Source organism: Corapipo altera, unplaced genomic scaffold, assembly GCF_003945725.1.
Source record: "Corapipo altera isolate COAL_440 unplaced genomic scaffold, ASM394572v1 46, whole genome shotgun sequence".
Lineage (NCBI taxonomy): Eukaryota > Metazoa > Chordata > Aves > Passeriformes > Pipridae > Corapipo > Corapipo altera.
Genome location: NW_020884883.1, coordinates 12,345,370 through 12,366,469, shown reverse-complemented (window position 1 = coordinate 12,366,469; position 21,100 = coordinate 12,345,370). Strand labels below are relative to the sequence as shown.

General features: G+C 36.1%; 1 protein-coding gene across 1 annotated transcript; it reads left to right on the top strand.

Annotated features, from left to right (window-relative positions):
• Window positions 1-9,622: 9,622 nt before the first annotated feature.
• On the top strand, window positions 9,623-19,811 carry RAD51AP2 (RAD51 associated protein 2). Its single transcript, XM_027641143.1, has 4 exons — window positions 9,623-10,069; window positions 11,012-15,009; window positions 16,549-16,650; window positions 19,385-19,811. Exons 2-4 carry the CDS (start codon window positions 11,049-11,051, stop codon window positions 19,501-19,503), a joined length of 4,182 nt encoding a protein of 1,393 aa, XP_027496944.1. The 5' UTR covers window positions 9,623-10,069; window positions 11,012-11,048; the 3' UTR covers window positions 19,504-19,811.
• The last annotated feature ends 1,289 nt before the right edge of the window (window positions 19,812-21,100 follow it).

Sequence of the window (21,100 nt, the reverse complement as noted above, 5' to 3'; positions counted from 1 at the left end):
TTCCAGTGTTTTTCTGTGTCTGTGGAGAAGATTTTTATAAGTAAATAGATGTGCATAAATTAACACTGTAGCTACACTGGGACTTCATGGTATGTATCAGAAAGTATTTTCTACATGAAAATACATGAACAGAAGGCTGCTGGTTTTTCAAGACAATAAGAAAAATGCAGTGATTTTTTTAAAAATATAATAACCTGTTTCTTGTTGCTTTAAAGAAATAAAACCAAAGAATTATAGACTGGTTTTATGTTGTATGACCACTATTTTACACTGTTCCCTTCCTAAAAATGAAATATTTTTTTATTTTGTATTTGATTTTAACAGGTAGAGGATTGCTCATATTAATGGTCATATAACAATTTTTATCATCACTCCCATTCCTTAAGATATCCTGGTATTAATTTTTCTGAGACTTTGGAGTCTTACGTGCTAACAAATTAAAATATGCATTTTGAGTTACAGTACTTTATATATGTTATTATAATAAGAGAATCTCATCCATACTAAGATAACTGGAAAAGATGCTAAGAGAAAAGTGCCATCCACTATATTTAAAATGGATTTGGATAAAACATTTTAGACTCATTTGATTTCACCTTACAAATACTGCAGAAGAGGTCAAAGTGTTATTATTGACAGACAATTATAGATTATTTTGAAATGTGCTTTCACAGGTAAAAATATTTGAATATTATCAGCCATTTAGAGTATTTCATCATTATAACTACAGTTTCTTCAAATACTATCAACATTATTCCTGCTTTTGTGATTCTCTCTTAAGTGAGTTTCAGCCCTGTCACTCTCGTTTGCATCATTCATCTTTTAGTCATAATTTTTAATATAGAAGATAATTTATTCACAATAAACCATAATCTACTCCTAATGGTTCCATATTAACTGAAGGAAAAGATGCGCTTTACTGAACAAACGTGTTTTATGCCCAGGTTTTGTGCCCATGACTAATACCCTGTACTAGATCAGGATAGTGAGGGAGAATAAAGAAGAAAAATAATGTATCTATTAATTAAAATGTGCCTAGTCCCTTACAGCATAAGCAATACATTTGATTTCTTAGTATTTAAGTCTTGCTTTAGGGCTGGCAAATGTGCTACAATCACACTAAACTAAAGAATTCAGAAAATATTTCTCACTGCTAATATATAGGAACAGAGGAACGTGTCTGGAGGAGAGCTTTAGTCATGGACTGCACATGTGAATAATTGGGAGTAGAGAATTTGGTAAGAAATATGACTTCTTCAACTGTAATCCTATTACAGGAGACAGTTTCTGAAGTCCAAATAAGACATTTTAATTTTGAAGAATTTATGGGATGTTAATATGTACTACAAGCTCCCTCTGAAACATTTGCCATGGAGAAATGTGCTCTTCAAATTCCAGTCAATTGCTCTGAAAGTCAAAACTTTCGATCATTCAAATAAAATGTACCATTACACTGTTCTGTCTGCTGAAAGATTAACATTTCTTTTTTTTTATCACTGGAGAGACACATTTTTGAAAACATTTCAAAGAGGCATAATGAAAAAAGCAAGGAAGAACTCATATAAAGATCTTTAACAGATTTAAAGAGGAATAGATATTCAACCTGTATAATGGGCATTAAGTTTGTAAGACCAGTGATTTATTATTTCATTAATATTTAGGCTTGATTACCTTTTATTAGTAGCACACTTCAGCATACAGTATCTTCTGACTATGCAAAAATACAGCACATTTTTTAAACATTAATAACAATCTGTAATATGTACCTAATTAAAAAAGAAACAAAAGGGTAAAAATGGCCATACTGGATCAGTTGACATTTGTTCTGTATACAGATGGCACAGTATATTGTCTCCAACACTGACCAGTAGCTGATGTTTAGAGAAGGTGTAAAAGAAATTATGCAAATATAAAATAATTCACTTAGTACCTTCTAGCTTCTGAAAATCATATTTGCAATTTTTTGAATCTCAGTTTGCAGTCAAGGCATTGTGCTTAATGCTTTATAGAAATATCTCTCTTAAATTTACCTTAATTAGTTTTTAAACCCCTCATGCCTTTGAGCCTCATTGCTACATGCTACCATGAGCTCCACAATTTAATTATATATCAAAAGTACTATATTTTGTTTCTACTAAGTTCCTGGAACAATAATTTTAGTGATATGTCCCACTTCTTGTCATGCAAGGAATACCCTATTTGACACATCCATAGCAAGTTTGGTGATGATATTGACTAATTTAGAATAGTAGAAATGAGAACCACATGTGAAGAGCTGTAGAAGGACCTTGCAATAAACTGGCACTTGAAATTTCGTTTGGAGTAACATAAACTGCTGCAGAGGAGAAAAATAGTTTTTCATATTTAAAATGATGGGCTCTGAAACAACCCTTACTGCAGAGGAGCCAAGCTCTTCAAGTTATGATAGATGGTTCAGAGAAATGTCAGTGATCACCAGCAGTCAAGAAACCAAGTTAAAAGTTAAAAATTATTGAGAAATAAATAAACTCAAAATCTAATAGTATTAATATGCTGCTGTTTAAATATAGGAAGCACCTGCAGCTTGGCCATTATATACACTTCTGATCCCTCACCTTGTAGAGGGTATGGTAGAATTTAAACAGGCTCAGAGAAGGGCACCAAGGATGATCAAAAGTGTGGAATTTCTTCTATAGTGGGATTGACCAAATAAGGCTCTTCTTCAATCTGGAAATAGATGCTTGACCAGGATATGATAAAGGGCTGAAAACATGAATAGCGCTTCAAGGGTGTGTAAGGATTGAGTGTTCACTATGTATTTCAACACAAGACAATGAAGCATTAAATCAGAGCACTGGTTCAAAGTAAATAAAAAGGGATTATTCTTAAAATTATTGAGGAGAAGTTGTGCAATTCTTGCTCCTACATTATGTGAGTGCTAAAAGTTTATGTAGAATTACAGGGAGACTGGAAAGAAATCATGAAATCATAGAATGGTTTGGTCTGGAAGGGACCAAAGATCATCTAGATCCACCCCGCCTGCCATGGGCAGGGACACCTTCCACTGGACCAGGTTGCTCAAAGACCCATCCAACCTGGCCATTAAAATCTGTAGAATAGGCATCCAGAACTAGAAACAGAAATAGATTTCTCTGGGCAACCTGTTCCAGTGCCTCACCCTATCAAGGTGAGGAATTTGAAAATGTAAATGTGCCCTCTTTTAGTTTAAAGCCATTCCCCTTGTCCTATCACTATTTGCCTTTGTGAAAAGTCCCTCTCCAGATCTCTTGTAGGCTTCCTTCAGGTACTGAAATGCCAGAACAAGGTCACCCTGGAGCCTTCTTTTCTTCAGGCTGAATAACCCCAACTCTCTATTGCTATCTCTACACTTCTATTGAGTATAGAAAATAAATCTATGGAAATTCTGACTGTTTAGTCACTTTTAGACAATGAGCAAACTAGAAATGGTTGCAGACTGAGATTTCTTAGGACATGCACATGCTTTATCCCAGTCTGACCTTCTCTACATGTGCGTGAGTTTTTTGTTGCTGTCAGGATGCTGGGCTGGACTGACCTGTGTAACATCCAATATGACCACATATAGCTGCTATGAATGCTCCTTTTTTTGCTTCCAGTTTTATACTACCAAAGACTTTATAGACTCATATCTTGTTCATCATTAGTGATCTTTCTTCAGTCAGAAGTACCAGTACATATATTTTTTTCATCTGAAAGTTCTTTTACACTGATCATCCTTGTTGCTTTTTCTAGATTTTCCAATTCTATTAATTTAGGGTTTTTTTCAGGTGGGATGACTGAGTGCCACTCACTGTTAAAGGTTTGGACATACTGTGGATTACAGAAGTTTCACTGATTGTGGATGTTGAATTACTGTTTTCAGAGATTTTCTGTAGATTCCACCATATTTTTTTACAGAGTAATAGTAGCTAGTAAATATATACTAAATGTACTTGTACAGATAGGGTTATATTTTCTTACATATTAACTCTAATTTATCAATAATTAAATTGATCTATAGTAGTATTATGCAGTCATTTAGTATTGCAGAATTATTCTGAGATTCTTTGCAACCAACTATCACTGAGTACTTCCAATAACTGTGATCTTTCTTACATATTAAATAATTTATGAGTATGTCAAACATCATTGTTTTCAGCATAGGTTTTTCAGAAATAAAAAGAGAACAAATAAAGGCTTTGTCAAGCTCATCAATTTGTTTTCGTATGAAGTTTGACGCTCAAAGGTAAACTAAATACACACTACTCAGAAGTGCACTTCAGTTTTTTATATTCTGCTTCAAAACACACTTTCATCTTGCACACAATTTTCATCTGCTCTTGCCAATGGAACCGGCATTTTAATCTGGATAATTTTAAGAAGCTAGATGGGAAGTGGCTGAACAAGACTTCAGAATTCCCATGATAAGAAAACTAGAAGAGCTTCTTATTTTCCTGTTTCTGATACATCCCCAAAGTATCATGAAATGATGCATCATGCACTTTTTTCAAATAGCTCTGTGTGAAAGTTCAGGGACCCAAATCATTAACTTGCACCGCTCTTATTGCTGTAAGACAGTGGAGTATCTGTGTTAGTTGCCCTTTTCTCATACAGGAATGAGATGCAGTGGATATAGAGAAAATTACCTTGTGGAATTCCTCAGTTGTCCTGCAGATATTTTGCACTCTGATTATATGCTTTGAAGGAATGTCCTGTGGGTACAGCTCACACTTAGGTTTTACAATGCAGACCTTCCAACATAAACTGTACTTCTGTGAGTTTCTGCAATACTTTATCACCTCTTAAATGCCTCCACTTGTCTGAAAAGCTGCTTGAGCATGTAAGCCCTGCAACTTCCACAATACACCTCGTTAGCAGTGGCAGAAGGGGTACTGTGTTTGTTGTTAACCAGCCTTATTTCCAAGGACATAAAAAACTATTGATAAGCAGATATGGCTAATACTTTGCTTTACTATTTGGCTCTGAAACAACTTCTTAGCTGTAAACAGTACTCAAGAGGAAAATAGGAAGTGCAAATATTTTGTGTCTTCATGATGTGCTTAAAGAAGAAAAATTGTTTTTTAAATGTAATCTGTTATTCTAAAAGAACTTTTAATCTGAAATATATAACTATATAAGATTAAGTGAAGCTCTGTGTGTGTTACTGATTAATTACACATGGTTTAGTTAGGCCTTATGTGATCAGCATAGAGACTAAAAGAAGATAGCAACAGTGGAAAAGGGAATATGGATTGCTTAAAATTTAGTGCTATAACTAGCTTTTTGTAGCAAGCACTCGAGAGGCACTACGGAATCTCTAACCTTAGAGATATTCAGAGCTTGACTAGAAAAGCCCCAAGCAGCCTGATCAAGGACTGAAGTTAGATGTAACTTGAAAGCTGGCTCTGCTCTAAGCAGAGAGGTTCAGATGATCTCCAGAGGTCCCTTACAAACTACATGTTTTTTTGTGGCTCTATGAAGAAACCGGTATGTTCTATGCAGTATCTAGATTAAAAGTAAAACAGGATTAGGGCTTGTACGGACTGAGTTAATTGCCCTGCTAGAATGAAAAGAAGGACACTGCATCTGAGTGCCTTTGGATGTGTGTGACCTGAATTCAGCAGCACTGCAGATTTTCAACAAAGAGGTTTTGAACTGTCTGGCAGGCAGAACTATTTTCACTGCCCTTTATGAAGAAGATGGATAGTAACAGATAAAATTTGATGCAGATTCTTTGTATCTCTGGTTTTGGTGCTCTGTATATAAGTGGCCTTTTTAGCCACTTTTGTTTTGGAATTAAGCTGCAAACAAGGTATTTCAGCTGGAAAATGAGAAGATCTTTGAGGTTGTACAGAGACATAATATACAGAGAATGATACGGTGACAGCAATGGAGCAGTATGATCAAGCAGTGTATCAGGTGATAGGAAGAGAATGTGTCCAAAATATCAAGTCCAATAAACAGCAGTTTTTATTCAAAGTGACAGCTGTCAAATGTGTAGGACAAGGCAGTCAAGCAGTGACTTCATTGCAGTGGACAAAATAAAGGGGTCATGGAGCAGTATGATTCACTCCACAGTTAAATAGGACTGTCTCAAGTTCTTAAATGCCTCTTAAGCCTGTTCTTTTCATATCCCTCAAGATGTAAAATAACTCCTTCTGAAAGCAACAGAAGAGTCTGTTACCAATAGAAATCAGAGCTGGTGATTGTGGTAGTCAGGCAGCAGTGAGAGACCAATGCAGGGAAAAGATGGTGTGGGTCCCTTTCCCAAAAGGTAAAGAGGGGGCTTTGTCTTGTACTTCCCTGTTGCTCTCAGCTTTAGACACAATGCCTTCTGGATCTCTCCCAGTAAATCTTCACACACTTTGCATTACAAGTACAACATTTTGGTTGTATTAAGCTTCTTGGAACAGTAATTTTAGTTATATTTCCCAGTTCTGGTCCTGAAAGGAATTTGACACATCCAAAAATGATCTGGAAAGGGGAATGCATAGCAAGGTGACCAATTTTGCTGATGATATTGACTCATTTAGAGCAGTAAAAAGGAGAACCACATGTGAAGAGCTGTAGAAAGACCTTTTGAGATGCGGCAATAAATTTTAAAACCACTTTGTTTTAGAGCAGTATTTTTCTTTCAATTTAGCTCTGTATGAGGCTACAAGAGAAAAAAAATATTTATAGAAAAGCTTCCTTCTTCTATGAGACCTACTTTGTGTTGGTCGTAAAAGAGTTTATAAAGGCAGAAACAAAAAGAAAAATGGGAGGAAATATTAAAATAATAGCATCTCAAGAAATGCTATTGAGCCATTAGTAAACTTGTACTAAATAGCTTTTCAGAGAGTCTATGATTTTCAGGACTGTTTTATTCCAGGCCCAGCTTTGAAGGACTAACATATCACTGAATCACTCCAGGACTGTTTCTTGCATTCACATGGAAGTTGATCATAACACAGAGTACATTCTGCATGATGTATTTAATTTGTTAATCAGTATGAATACTCTGCTGGGAATATGGAATTAACACATGCAACGCATACAGAGAAACATTAGCTTCCTTTTGATTTAAAGTACATTGGGTAAAGTTGAAATTCTATTTTTGTTATACCAAATAAAATGTTTATTACCAATAAATAAGCTTATCAGTATTAGTTATTTGGGACAATATGGAATACTCTGGAACAAAGGGAAGGATTGAAGTTTTTATTTAAGCTATTTCAAAATTGTATGATTACATGAGAAGTATGTACATTAGGGCTGCAGATGAAGCAGTTGTGATAGGAAGTATTGAAAGTATTTTCACACGCATGAATACTTTTAATGATGGTGGGTTTTTGACATGTTAGTAAGATGACCAAAAAGGTAATTGGAAAGATACAGTTTCATAAGGTTAATGACCAATATCCTGTTCATAAGACTAGTATCAAAATGAACCTTTTCCTAATAAAGCAGTAAATTCTCTTTGGAATATTAATTATGACCTTTGATGAATCAATGTTACAAGGTGAGCTACCTTCAGAGCGGAAATTTTAACATTATAGTGCATGATACAAACGTGATGGATTACAACATTCCTTCAGCCTTGAAATTTCACATTCTGTAAAAGCAGTTTTCTTGCAATGAATTCTAAGGACAAGGCTACAGTCATTAAGCTGGCACAGCTAAATTGAGACAAAGGACCTGAGCCAAATAGCACTGTTTCACTTGACAGTTCAAGACTGTCAAATTTTAGTGTCTTACTGATCATATTGAGTAGCATAACTGGTTTTGGTGCTGTCTTTGCTGATATTTAACTTAATTTAACAAAATTTATTCCTGACCTTTCTTTTTAAATATTTTGCAATGATTTCTTTTCTAGTTTTCAACAAAAAGAAAAAAAATAAGAAAGAGAATGAGAATTCATTGCTGCATCAGTACTCAAAACTTCTTTGATGAATTTGTCAAGAAACTGCTCTACAACCTGCCTCATCAACTTGAAAACCTAGTATAATAATAGTTACATAACTGATAGCTGTGATGGAGATGCAACCAATTTGCAGAAAGTAACAGTTTGAAATTAGTAAAATTCTACAATGAAAGCATGGGTTTTGCATCCTATAAAATATTATTGAACCGAAGAGTGGGAAAAGCAAGTATGTGGTTTTTCTACTCCATTACCAAAAATATGCTATATTCAATTTGTACTATCAGTAAACAAGTGGTATGAATACATCTTTTTCATGAGTTGCAAATTGGAAAGTGCAGAGCATGCAGGATATGCTCCAGTGGAATTCTGTCAGTTTATGCTGGATACCTAAGTTATATACAGCAAAGTACGCCATGGATGTGGAACAGCTGGGTAGGGTTTAATAAACAGTTTTCATTTATAGCTGTGTAGATGCAAGAAAAGGCAGTTTTCTTTATTTTTCATGTAATTCTCGTTGGTTTAAACTGACTCCTATTTACTTGCAACCCCCTAAGCATATTAAGGGACTGTGTGAGGGCAGGTGAGGGGGGAATATTCTGTTCAGAATATGTTAGAAACAATGGTGAAGCCTACAGCATTTGCACTTCAAAAAAACACAATACTTTGCTTCAGAATTACTTCCTAGATGCTATTCCAGCACAGAGGCGTAGCAAACATAAATGCTGTGGTGAATCTCTCTTACAAGCTTTAAAATTCTATTTCTAGTTTATATGATGACCTTCATTCCATATGGTATTTTAAATATTTTAAGAATTGGATATAATCTCATTGATTTCACTTTTTATTGGTTGCTTAAAAATAAATAGGAACTGCATCTTGTTAACTAAAGATTGATTCAATTAATAGTATTTTTAAAGTATTAGAAGTAGTTATTCAGCCAGCTTTGCTTATAAAAGCAGAAATATTGAAGAGAAATCTATTTTTAAGTCTCAGTTCTATACAATTCCTGTGTGTAGCGTTCACTACTGGGAACAATGGATGTTGGGCTTCAGTGGATTTGTTCCCTGTAGTATGGATGACAAACCTTAAAAAAAAATACATATTTGCAACAACAGGCCCTCAGGATGTTTCTATTTTTGTAGTCCATCCGTAACAGTATTACAATGACCTGCTGGTTTAGAGCAAACTTTGAAACGTTTTGGGCATTTCAGCCGTTGGAGAGGAAACGTCTATTTCAAAGGCGTGGAGCTGTATGGATACCAGTTATTTTGGGAATAAAGTTCTTGGCTGGATCAGCACTTGCTACTGTGAAAAGAAAGATGAAGGAAGCAACGTGTGTTAAAGTAGTGTATTAGAGCAGGGGGCATGTAAAAGCAAAACAGACACAACCTTTTGCTTATGCGGGATCTCATACCTTCGGAATTAGGGAATTTCATAAAAAACCACAACCCGCTAGTGGAAATAATCGGTGATAGGATGCTTGGGCTCTATCCTGTGACCCACTTTGCTTAGGAAACAAATAGAGGATTTTCCAACCAAACTGCAGCCTCTTGGCGCCTAAATCTCGACTGGTCGCTCTCGCTCGGGGGGTGAGGAGAAGCCACCGGGGCTCTTTTTTTTTCGGGAGAAGGGACACGGGCACCCCCGGGGCAGTGCCACACCCTCACGGCGAGGTGCTGCGGCCGCGGCAGAGGGAGGGGGTTTTCCCGCCTCAGTGCCCCTTTCCTGAGGGCGGTGGGAGCGGCGGGAGCCCCGTGAGGGCGGCGGGACTACCCGGCTTCGCTGTTCCCGCTTTCCAGCTGAAGCGGCCCCGCGTCCGTGCTCACGGGAAGGGGGAACGCTGGGAAGCCCGAGCACCGCGAGCAGACAAGCCCCGGCGGGAGGAGTGGGGGGCCGGGTTGGCTGCGGGGGATCCACTCTGCCCTGAGGGGTGCTCCGCCGGGAAGAGCCACAGGGCGGGATCGGGGCTCTCGGAGTGGCAGAGGGGAGATAAAATCGCTGTGGAAGACTTTAGGGGAAAAGAGGTTATACACACCTAGAGGCGGCCAAGCGGGAAACCACTCCAAGCACAGGACAGAGGGGAACGCCCTCAAGGGAGGGACAGAGCTCCCTTGAGGGACCCGGAAAAGCCACGAGCGTGAGGATTCGTCCCCTCCCTGCATTTCACAGGTACAGCCCGCAATCACAAGAGTGTTCCTTGACAAAATGGATTTTTTCTGCACCCTTAAAGAAGTAAACCTCTCAAATTAAGAGTAGTATCTGATTGTTGAATCATGCAGTCCTGGTTAAGAAAATTAATTCTCTTAACTGCATATTTCATGAAAGGTTTTGAACACGTTCCTGTTGGCTCTCAAGACGGTGACTGGCTTGTTCAGAGGCACCAGGCTGTTACAAGGATGATAAATTCTATCAGTATGTAGAATTTAATTTTATTCAAATTGTGTTCTTCATACGAGACAGATCACTTCTTAAATGAAGCTGCCGAGCGTGGTTAGCTTGGAGAAACATGCACTCAGACATCACCAGCACCAAACACTTAACAACCTAGACTTGTACCTCCAACACCACAGTCTCTTTGTATACGAAGATAAAACGTGGTATGGTGTTTTGGCATGTCTGAGGGCTTTTGATAAACTTTCCTGCGGTTTCACGTTACAAATTATTACACAGTGGAGACAGGACTGGTGATTTCTTTTAACAATTAAGATTTTAACAATTTTAAAAGAATCTGCTCCCAGATTCAGAGGAGTTCATCAGTGGGCATTATTTTCTTGATATTTGTTCTTAGTTCTTTTTAGCAAAAATACTGTGTAACAAATGCATGAAAAATGCAATTAATTTCCTTAACTTGTTGACACATCAAAATTATCACCCACTCTCTTTTTGAAAACATCTGCAACTTTAGTGAACAACTTCTATCTTAAATTCTAGATCTTGGCTTTAAATGTTGTTCAGTGATCCTGCCTTTACCTCAGGTCTGTAATGTATAAAGAGCAAATATCCATGTGGTAACGTGTAGATGATAGAATTGATGATCTTGTTTTGTATACAGTTTGCAGATCATTAAGAAGTCGTTTACACCTAAAACTTTAATTTTTCTTAAACTTTTAGGACTGTCTCAGCAAAATCAGAACTTATTTTTGTGAGCATGGAAAGTACATGCTCCAAAAGATTTTTATCTGCATCATCAGATGAAAGTGGGTGGTACCTGTATGCAAAGCGAATTAAAATAGAAAGTGATCAAAAAAACAGAGAGAAAGAGGAGCAGCAAAAGGTAGAACGAAGCGTACAATGTGGGAACAGGTACCAAACATCACTACATGGACCCCTGTATTTATCAGAAAGGCAAAACCACTGGGAGTTAGAAAAGAGAAGTTGTGACACAGCAAAAAAACCCTGTATGAGAGAGTTTTTCTGTTCTAAAAATTGTAATAATGAAGGATTAGTGTGTAGAGTATCAGAAAATGAACTGTCCACCAAAAAATGGAGTCCTGAAAATGGAGACCAAAACACTACAAAAGATGATATTTCATTGAATGTACATGGACAGCGTCTTGAAACAGAGCTGCTCACCGTGTCCAAAGCTGCTGACACATGTCAAAATCTACAGGTATTAAACCCACCTCAGGTACAGCAGAACAACACTACAGAACACAATAATGAAAGGAATGGGGATAACGGGCTCAAACAAAATTCTTCAGCTGCATCCTCAAACAGACACTCCTTTCAGATGGAATTGTTGAGGCAGAAGTCCGTCTCCGATAAAAAGTGGCAACAATACCAGCTTTTGCAAATTCCATTTTTGTGTGGTACCAGTTCCATGTTTTCACACACAAAAAATAAGAAAAATAATTTTCTGAAAAATGCATGTTCTGGAGAAGATAAAAATTATTCTAGTAGCGATAAAGAAAATACTACAGAAGGAGATAAAGAAAAAAATAGTTCATTGTATATGATTCCAACATTGAAGCCTTTTAAAAGTATACAACCACTAAAAATCCCTAATTTTCAACTTCCTAGAATTTCAAATAAAATAAATAGTAAAATGTCATCAACTAACTTCAAGGAGACAGACTGGAAGAATTTTGAAGGCCAACCATCTTTGGTGCAATCTAAACAGATACATGGTGCGCAAAAAACATCTGAGATAGGGAAACAAAAATTGCAAAATTATAAAAGCACTGTCAGAATTTCAACTGTTGATTCTGAATTTAAAGAAAAGAATAACCCACCAACCAACAAACAGGAACACAGTGCTTTGGCAGAAGTATCTGCAATTTATTTCAGTGGTGACAGTACTGACACTGGATGTAATAAAACGTTTGATGAAAATGACTTCAAAGATAAAATGCTGGAGAATTCAGAAGGTGATGATGACCAGAAGTCAAAGATTCTCATTTACATTAGTGCTAAAAATGTTCAGAATGAGAAATGTGTCAGCTGTAATGATCTTTTGCAGAGAATGGGGAGGAAGAGCAGTAATGAGAATGTGGGAACATTTCATATACAGACAAGTATTCCGGTAATAACAGAAGAATTAGAGAAAAATAAGTTAGACCTGCACTGCGTTGTGCGTAATTCCAACAGTGGCATTAGTTTGTATGAAGCAGAATCAAAACTCTCCTCAAAGGAAATACTTGATTGCCAAAGATATGTAACAAAAAGTATTATATCTGAAAGAAGTTGTCCTCACATTATTGTGCAGAATTTTCCAGATAAGACAGTGAGTTGCAATATATTTAGGGGGAAGGAAACGTTCAAATTAAAGTTTTCATTTCAAAACATGTTGTTTGAGTGGGTCAAGACATGGACTGAGTCTTCACATGTAGATAGGCCCACGTGTCAGGATGACAGTGTTATGCCTTGGCTTCACACATTAAACACGTGGTGTGATGGTCAAGAGTTAGTAAAGAGCACCATAAATAGGAACCACAATGATAAAATATTCATTTGCTTGCTGCCTGTTATTTCAAAGCATCTGAAGGAGGAGCTACTAAAGACAATTCTTGCTTCCTTTTTCAGCAGCACAAATACTTTATTGCCAGTTGAGGGAAAGTCTATGCAGGTGGAGAAACAGACTTTATGTGGCAGAAGGAAAGATCAGTTCAACTCATGTACAGATGATACTTGGAGGCAAACCACAGAGTTTCTTAAAGAAAATTGTACTTATCCAGGCTTTGTAAGTCCTAAACTTGTGGAAAGCATTGATTTTGAGTTACACAATAAATGCCAGAGAAGATGCTTTTTTAGATCTTTAGGTGAAGAAGAGTGCGCTTACCTACAAAGAGGAGTCCTCTTTCATAACCAAAAAGGCAGGTTATGTAACAGAAGACATGTCAGGAAGCTCCAGCTCTTATCCAGAGAGAATGAAGGGTTTGGCACCTATTTGAGGTCGGTCAGTCACAAAAACAGCATGAAAAAACAAATTTTAGTTGCTAGGTGCCTAATTTTGCTGCAGGGTACTCCTGGTTGTTCTTCACTAGACAAGACATATTTCTGCAATATCACAAAAATACAGTATCTAGTAGGAGCCAATCTTAGATTTCAGAGTTACTTTCCTGCCCATTCACAACTGAAATTTGAAAAACTAAATAGTAAATGCACAAATCAGGAAACATTGGTAACTACTGTAAAGCAGGAGATGAAGAAACCAAGTACAATGCTTAATAATTCCTTTCATGTAGGAAGATTTAAAACTTTCCCCTTTCTTATATGTGAAAATAAGAAACACAAAACAACTGAATATAGAAATTGCATAACTTCTGCAACTGAAGTCACTAATGAAGTTACATATACCATGAAAAAATATTTGGGCACTTTTAATTGTATAAATGCTGATGGAGAAAAACATTTTAATTCAAAAGAATTGGAAATAAATTCTCATAATTTTTTTTATGAAATATCTTCTTCTATTTTTGACACATATGAAAAAATTCCCCTTACTACTGATTCTGAGGAGTTTGATCAGATACCAGTTGTAAATCAAAACAGTTCTATCAAAAAAAAATTGTGTGAAGAAAGTGCAGTCATTGGTCCAAAAGAGGTTCCACGTTTGCCTGTTAAATCTAATAATGTCTTAATTCTAACTGAACAGTCAAAAGCAACTACAGAAAAATATAATCCTCTCCTGTCACTGGACAGACAAACAAACAAATATGAATATTATGAAGAATTAGATACTCATAGCCCACATTTAACAAATAAAAAAGAAAAAGTGGAAGACCAATTTACTTTTTTAAATTCTGAAAATTTTTTTCCCGGTTCCTCCCATGTTTGTCAGTCTGTCACTTTGCCATTGGATAGCAGCAATTTTGTCGATAAAAGAGTAAGTGATGATGGACACTGCAGGAGCTCCTCAAGTGCAGACAAACTAAATGTGGTACAGTATCCATCCAGGGGAAGTCCTGTGATGACAGATACAAACTTGCAATTACAGGCCAGGGGCACAGCACAGTTTTCTTTACACGGGCATGAGCGGACGCATGAGACAGGCGGTTCAGAGCTGGCAACTTTGAAACAGCATCTTGAATATGGAAAAGAACAGGAAGAAAGAAATGATGTACAAATGCATATAACTAATGAAAGTCAATGTGAGACTGTAATGAATGACTTGATTATGTCACATTCAGAAGATGAATCTCAAACATTCATTGCTGCAGAAGAGGAATTAAAAGTGCGTTTATCCATAATGAACAATGGATGTCTTGAAGATGTAAAAGATAAGTATTTACCTTTAGAAAATAAAATCACGCATGAATTTGAACTGAAGACAAAATTTGATTCAGTGTTAGAAGAGCTACGTATGTTTCATGAAATTAGTAAAGGAAATGAAAACAATTTATCTAGTTTGGAAACAAATTCATTCGAAAATTATTGGGAATTAAATAATTCTAAAGGGATAGATGAAAATGTGACAAGTGTTTCTCAAAAGAAAATGTGTATTTCTTCTCCAATCTGTGGTACCACAGAGAGGCAAAACATAACAGACAGTGATGGAAGTTTGTTAAATGAAAAGATATTAAATGAAAATAAAGACGAAGAAGTAGTTAAGGAATATTGTGTTTCAAGACTGTCAAGTGAAGAATTGCATCATTCACCTGTTGCAGAAGGTAAGCACATGGGATTTTTGGCTATTATGTTAATAAGATAATTTAAATTTTAGGCAATATTTGATTTGCTTTAAAGTTGTGTTTTTCAACTCAGCTATTTCCATAGCAACAACTGGGTTTTCATGGAACTGTACAAGGTTTGTCAGACTTGCCTATGAGTAGCCAAATGCAAAAAACCCCACAGTCCTACCACTACCTGCACACTGTGCTGTAGCAGATGTAGCTCAGAATTCACTCAGACAGTTTCAGGCTTCCTCAAGCCTGTTTTAATACATATTCTGTTACAGATTACTAGTTTTGTCTTTGACTTCACCGTAATGAGGCTTAAAAACCCTAAAAGATTTCAAAGCTCAGTGAGATGCACATTCACAGAGACTCAGTTAAAACATGATACAGTGTTTACAAGGGAGACAGCTGTTTTCTTAAAATTGATGTCATGGAATCAAGAAGGAGTCATGGAATAGTTTGGGTTGGAAGAGACCTTTACAGGTCATCAAGTCCAACCCCTTGCAAGGAGCAGGGGCATCTGCAACTAGATCAGGTTACTCAGAACCCCATAAAACCTGACCTTGAATATAAGTATATAACTGTATAACTCGAATATGTAACTACAGTTATGTTTGTTCAAAGTTCAAATGCTGCCATTTTTAATTCTTTTATTTTTCCTTAAAGAAGCACAATCCTCACTTCAAACAGTATGTCAGAAATCTGCTTTGTAAACTCTAAGACTCCTAACCCATTAGTGACACAATCAAGAGGTATTTAAAGAGTAAAGGAAGAACAGCAAGAAGAAAAACAGTTGAATGCTGTACCTTCTTTTACAAACAGCTTCTATGTGATAAATAAATTATCCAAGCACTTTTCAAACAGCATATTTATCAGATTTTGTGTCTGAAATTCAGTTTGCAGAAGTGATGTGTTCTCTCAGTTGCAAATAAAATTGGGAAGGGATATGCTTTGGTCATATTTGATAAATAATCTGATGAAAATGCAGCCATCTCAAAATTTTCATCTGAAATCAGTTTCTCAGGGATTAAGCATGAAATTTATAAAGTGGAGATTACAGGGTTTTTATGAAGGTAATTAGTGTTTGGGAAGCAACTGGAGAAGTGTCACAGAAAAGCCACAGAGGGAATTCTATTCAGTAGAGTTTTAACAGTACAATTTACTACAAGTTACACCTGAGTGCTTTGCTCCAGAGGATGGAAAGTTAACAGATATTGGGTGAATGGCTCAGTAAGTGATCACTTTTCTGCCTAAACCTGGAATAAGAAGATCCAAGTGGAGCAAATGATACGTCATCGGAGAATTAGAAACTGCATTATTGCATCTCTGCAAAGGAAAACTTCATGAGGTGTAGAATTAGCTTTTGTCAAGCCTCTGAGAGTGAGACTTTGTAGCTTTCTTAATGTTTCCTGTAGTATGTTTTCATCACACCAACAAGAATCACAAATTAATAACTAGATGAAACAAACTTAGTTTTTTGTTAACAGAAGTAAAATAAAATCTTACATGTTGCATATATGTTTCTATTTTAAGACTATTTAGGTGCAGCTTATAGAAATCCATTCACATGGAACCCTGCTTTTTTATACTGCACACTTTTTAAGGAACAAAGCTATAATTTACAGAAAGAAGGAGGTAAGAGTAATATTATTCTGTAATTTATACCACAAATACCAGTACTGATAGTCTTATTTCTCAAACATTTGTATTTGTTTTCTTCCCTTTTTATTTTTTTTTTGTCTATAGAAATCACATTTGGTTTAATTGTAGGTTACTAGAGAAGTGTCCTGTCTTTGGTTTGGTTCACAGAACAAGTCATGCTGATGAGAATTTTTGTCCTTTGGATAAGGACAAAGATTGGAAAAGAACTTTAATAATGTGGGGTTTCCTTTGTTGCTTGTTTTGGAACCATTTGGAGCAAACATCTTTGGGCTTCCAATCACTGCAATATAGCTGGTATATACTACAAGGAGAACATGTTTTGATATATTTTTTTTGAAGATTTGCAGTTTTGCACACATTGTGGAAGGAAATTCAGAAGGATATTGTCAAGCGACCTATTAGGATTTCAAAAAACATGCTTTAGGAGTTTTTCCAATGTATGGAAACATTTAGTAAAACAAGGTATTAACTTTATTCTGAAATAAAATGCTAAAGCTTTGTCAGGAAAAGGCTAAAGATAAACTTCTGTTTCACTTAGTGAAATAATTTACCGTTATTTTCACTTTTATTCCCCATTGCACTTTTTAAAACTGATGCACACTGTTTTCAGGATTCAGAAAGTTGTTTCCTTCATTCAGGCCATTCTGTGAATGAATGAGGCTGAAAATCTTAAACAGTTACAGATGACTTCTGGTGTTCTTTTCACCTATAATTTATTGAAGTTATGTCATCTTGTGATAATATTTCATGTACCGAATGCAAAATATTGCAGCAAATTCTTCTCTACTTTTTTCTCTTTGTCCCTGCTCTCTAAGATTTTTTTATTTTGTGACAGATCAATTCTAGTTTCTGACTTGTGTGGTAGGTATTGTTATTGCCTAGGGAAAATTCAGACTCCAAAATGCTCTACTGTGCATAGCAGCACAAGGTGGTTGATATTAACGTTATCCTGGAAGTTTTGTTCAGATGACATCAAAGCTTTCGAGATGGAACATTGTTACTCCTGCAGCTAAACTCAGATCATCTTCCCTTTCTTCTTTCCCTGTTGTTTTGGGCTACAGAGCCATGGACAAAGGAAATTAGATGTTTTCTCCATTGCTGTTATGAATATTTCCTTTATATGACATTCTAACGTTCTCACATTCCCCTCTGAGCTTCTCCAGAAACACTTGGGAAGAGGCCTTAGCAATGAGTGACTTCTTTTTTCCCCCATGATTGCTGAGAAGTTGTGCAGGTTTTTAGGGCCATGGCATATTTCTAAGGTATTTTATACCTTATTTCAAAATCTTTATCACAATCAATGGGAACCTAATAAGCTTCCAGTAGAAGAAGCTGAAAAAATTGAATGCTCCTCCTCATTTTCAGGGAACTGTTTGTCTTTCCTTGGGGAGGTGCATTGGCAGAGACAGTTCCATTTACACTGAACGTTGTCTCAGAGGTTATTCTGAAACAAGGACTGGGTCTGGTTTTGTCAGTGGTAATACTGCATTTACTGTACTGATAGGAATTAACATCAGAGGTTTTGCTGATGTGTGACTGTCTCCCTCTATTTTTCAGTAGGATTTTGAACCATCACATGTTGTCACAGAAACTGTGAGTGCTTTGGAAAGGAGATGCCTAGGTGGGACAAGAAGCTTTGAACTTCAGCAGTTTTACAATTTAGCAGGACTAACAACCATGCTTTGCTGGCTGCATATAAACCCATAACATTTGACTGACTTTTAGTGTGCATGCTGTTCCTCTTCCAGCTGGCTCTTATGAGTCTTAGAAGAGACATGGCAGCACTACTGTTTCATTATTGCCTTAAGAATGGGGCTTTGTGTTTTTTTTTCCTCATCCCATCATTTAAAATTCTTGTAAAGGCTTAGAGAATTTTTTTCTTTGCCTTTAGTAGGATACCAGCCAAATACCTAAGGCTCTGATGAGCTCACTGTTTGATGTCCTAGCTAATTGCTCAGTGCTTCATCATTTTATAGACCAATGCAAAATAGAACTAGAACAGATCTTGAGAAATTTGACATCTTCTTCTCCCAGATGAGTCATCATCCTAATCTCTAGTTAACAAGGCCATGGTCTTCTGCCCCAGTGAATATATTATTTTATGCAAAGGAGAACAGTTTCTAAAGGATGACTGAATTATACTCCAGATTAGTAGATCCTTACTAGATTACTAGATCCTATCTCCAGATTACTAGGTCCCTTACCTAATAGAATATGGAACAGAAAACAGATATTCTCCTATCTTGCTTTCTGTAAAAGCAGTGGCACAAGACAAGACATCATGGTTGCTATCACTGGTAGAATGGTACCTGTCTCTGTAATTTTGATTTTTACACCTAAACCCCTCAAACTAGTGGTGAGTATTAAAGCATACGCCCCTCAGCATGTCCCCTCTACCCTGGAATGTTGACTTTTATCAAATTATCTGCCTCTGCTGTCTCTTAGGAGAGTTATGTAATGTTGGGTTGAGGATCCTTCTAATGAGAAGGAATCTGCACATCATCCAGCTGTTAGCATTTCCTTTTCGGTCCAAAAGAATCTGTTAGATGCTCTGGAGATGAACAGAACGAAGGTGGGATGAGATGTAGTAAGGGACTTATTAATTAGTATTGGTTTAATTTACTTATCTTGTCAGTGTGTAATTCTTGTGTGTATCATACGGAATTCTGGTGTTGCTCTCACTTTTTATTCTTTCTCTTAAATACAGGATGCTTTCTGTCTCATGATGTCATAAGAGTACAGCCTCTTAAAACATGCAAGGGCCCCATCAGGATTGGGCTGTCAAGAAAAGCTCGGCCCAAGCAGCTCCATCCTTATCTGAAATGACTTATTGGATTCTTTTACCAGTCTTCACATCTGGGATCACTCTGCTTGAAAACTGTTGAAATGTTTTAATGTTAAGTTTTTTTGTTGATACTTTGATCTTCGTGGTTTAAGGGTTTTTAGATATTAATATTGCAGTATTTGCTAGTGATTTATTTAGGAATACTCCTGTGAATACTTGATAGCAAAGGGATTTATAATGAATGTTTACTAGTAGAAGTTTTAATGGAAGGATGAAATCCTTTTAAAGTTTATGTAATATTAATAAAATCTTTCATGTATTTTTCATCTATTAAAATATACAGTTAAAATTTTTTGTCACACACACATTCTTCGAATCTTCTATGTGTTTATATAGTTTTAAAAACTTAATTAGTATTTTGAAAGAGATTTGTTACAAATATCTAAAGTGATGTAGGAGAGAATTTCAGGAAGCTAAATTTAGATTACTAAAAGGAAGATTATGTTTTAGGCTTCAGAGGTTGTTTCCTCTGAGGAACTTTCAGTTCCATGTACTTGTCATATTAGACAAAGAGTTGGAAAGGAAGAGAGGTATAAATGCTGCAGACAGATTGTGTCATTGTGAGGGCACTGATTTCATTGCATACAATATGGAGACAAAATATCAGGATACAAATTCTGGAGATTATATATCTCAAAAAATGGGGATACTTGGGCTGCTCTGGAGCGTGTAGATCCCGGTTAGGGACATCTGTTAATAATTGCTAACATACTAATATTTTTGTTGTAAAGAATAGGGACAGTTTCAACTGAATAAAAACACAAAGAAACAAATATGAGTGAAGTCTGAAAAAAAATCACTGAGGTGTCAGAACAAAAAATAATCCAAAAACTAATATTCAGAAGAAAGCTTTAAACCTCCTTTGATTGCATTAAGTGTTTTAGAAAGAGCATATTTGACATTGCTGTGCTTGAGAGAGAATTCCAATATAAAAAGTGTTACAGAACAGTGATAGAATGGTGACAAACCCTGGTACAAATAGTAAGACATGGCTGCAGGTGACACAAGGAAACTGAGAAAGCTGAATTGATAGGGAAATGCATCTGATGATAAGTTACTCTATAGAATCTATAGCGACAGTGCAAAGTCACTACACAGTTTAATTTCTTTAGCAGTGACCTTGGAATATGTCATATATAATAGTAAACATATCAGTATGCTTATCCTATAAGGATCTAAATGAGAAAAGGAAATTCAGTCCACAATATTGCGATAAATAAAATTTTAAAAAAAGGGTTATAATTTGGTTCATAATTCCTGTTATAAGAAATATCAAAAATGTCAGATGAACATTTGTTTCTAGGAAAAGTTGGTTTTAAAATAAGGGTTTCTAAACTGACTTATTTACCACAAGTTTTCCAAGACATGTAGTAAATGGTGTGCACCATTTAAACAATAAAACTTACTAACTTTCTCACTAAAAATTTGATGGTGCAAGTATAAAACTGCCCATGCTAATGGAAAGCATATTTCTAGAGGTCACAGGACAAGAAATTATCCTTCCTTTATCAGTATACTTAATTCATAGAAAAGTTTAAAAGGGCTAAGCAAATGGACAAGTAGAAAACGTGTTCAGAA

Excerpts from the sequence above, each read along its gene's own strand:
- RAD51AP2 (XM_027641143.1), top strand. The coding sequence starts at position 11,049 with ATGGAAAGTACATGCTCCAAAAGATTTTTATCTGCATCATCAGATGAA. Across the intron at positions 15,010-16,548 it reads TCATTCACCTGTTGCAGAAG|ACTATTTAGGTGCAGCTTAT; the intron begins GTAAGCACATGG and ends TTCTATTTTAAG. Across the intron at positions 16,651-19,384 it reads TAATTTACAGAAAGAAGGAG|GATGCTTTCTGTCTCATGAT; the intron begins GTAAGAGTAATA and ends TCTTAAATACAG.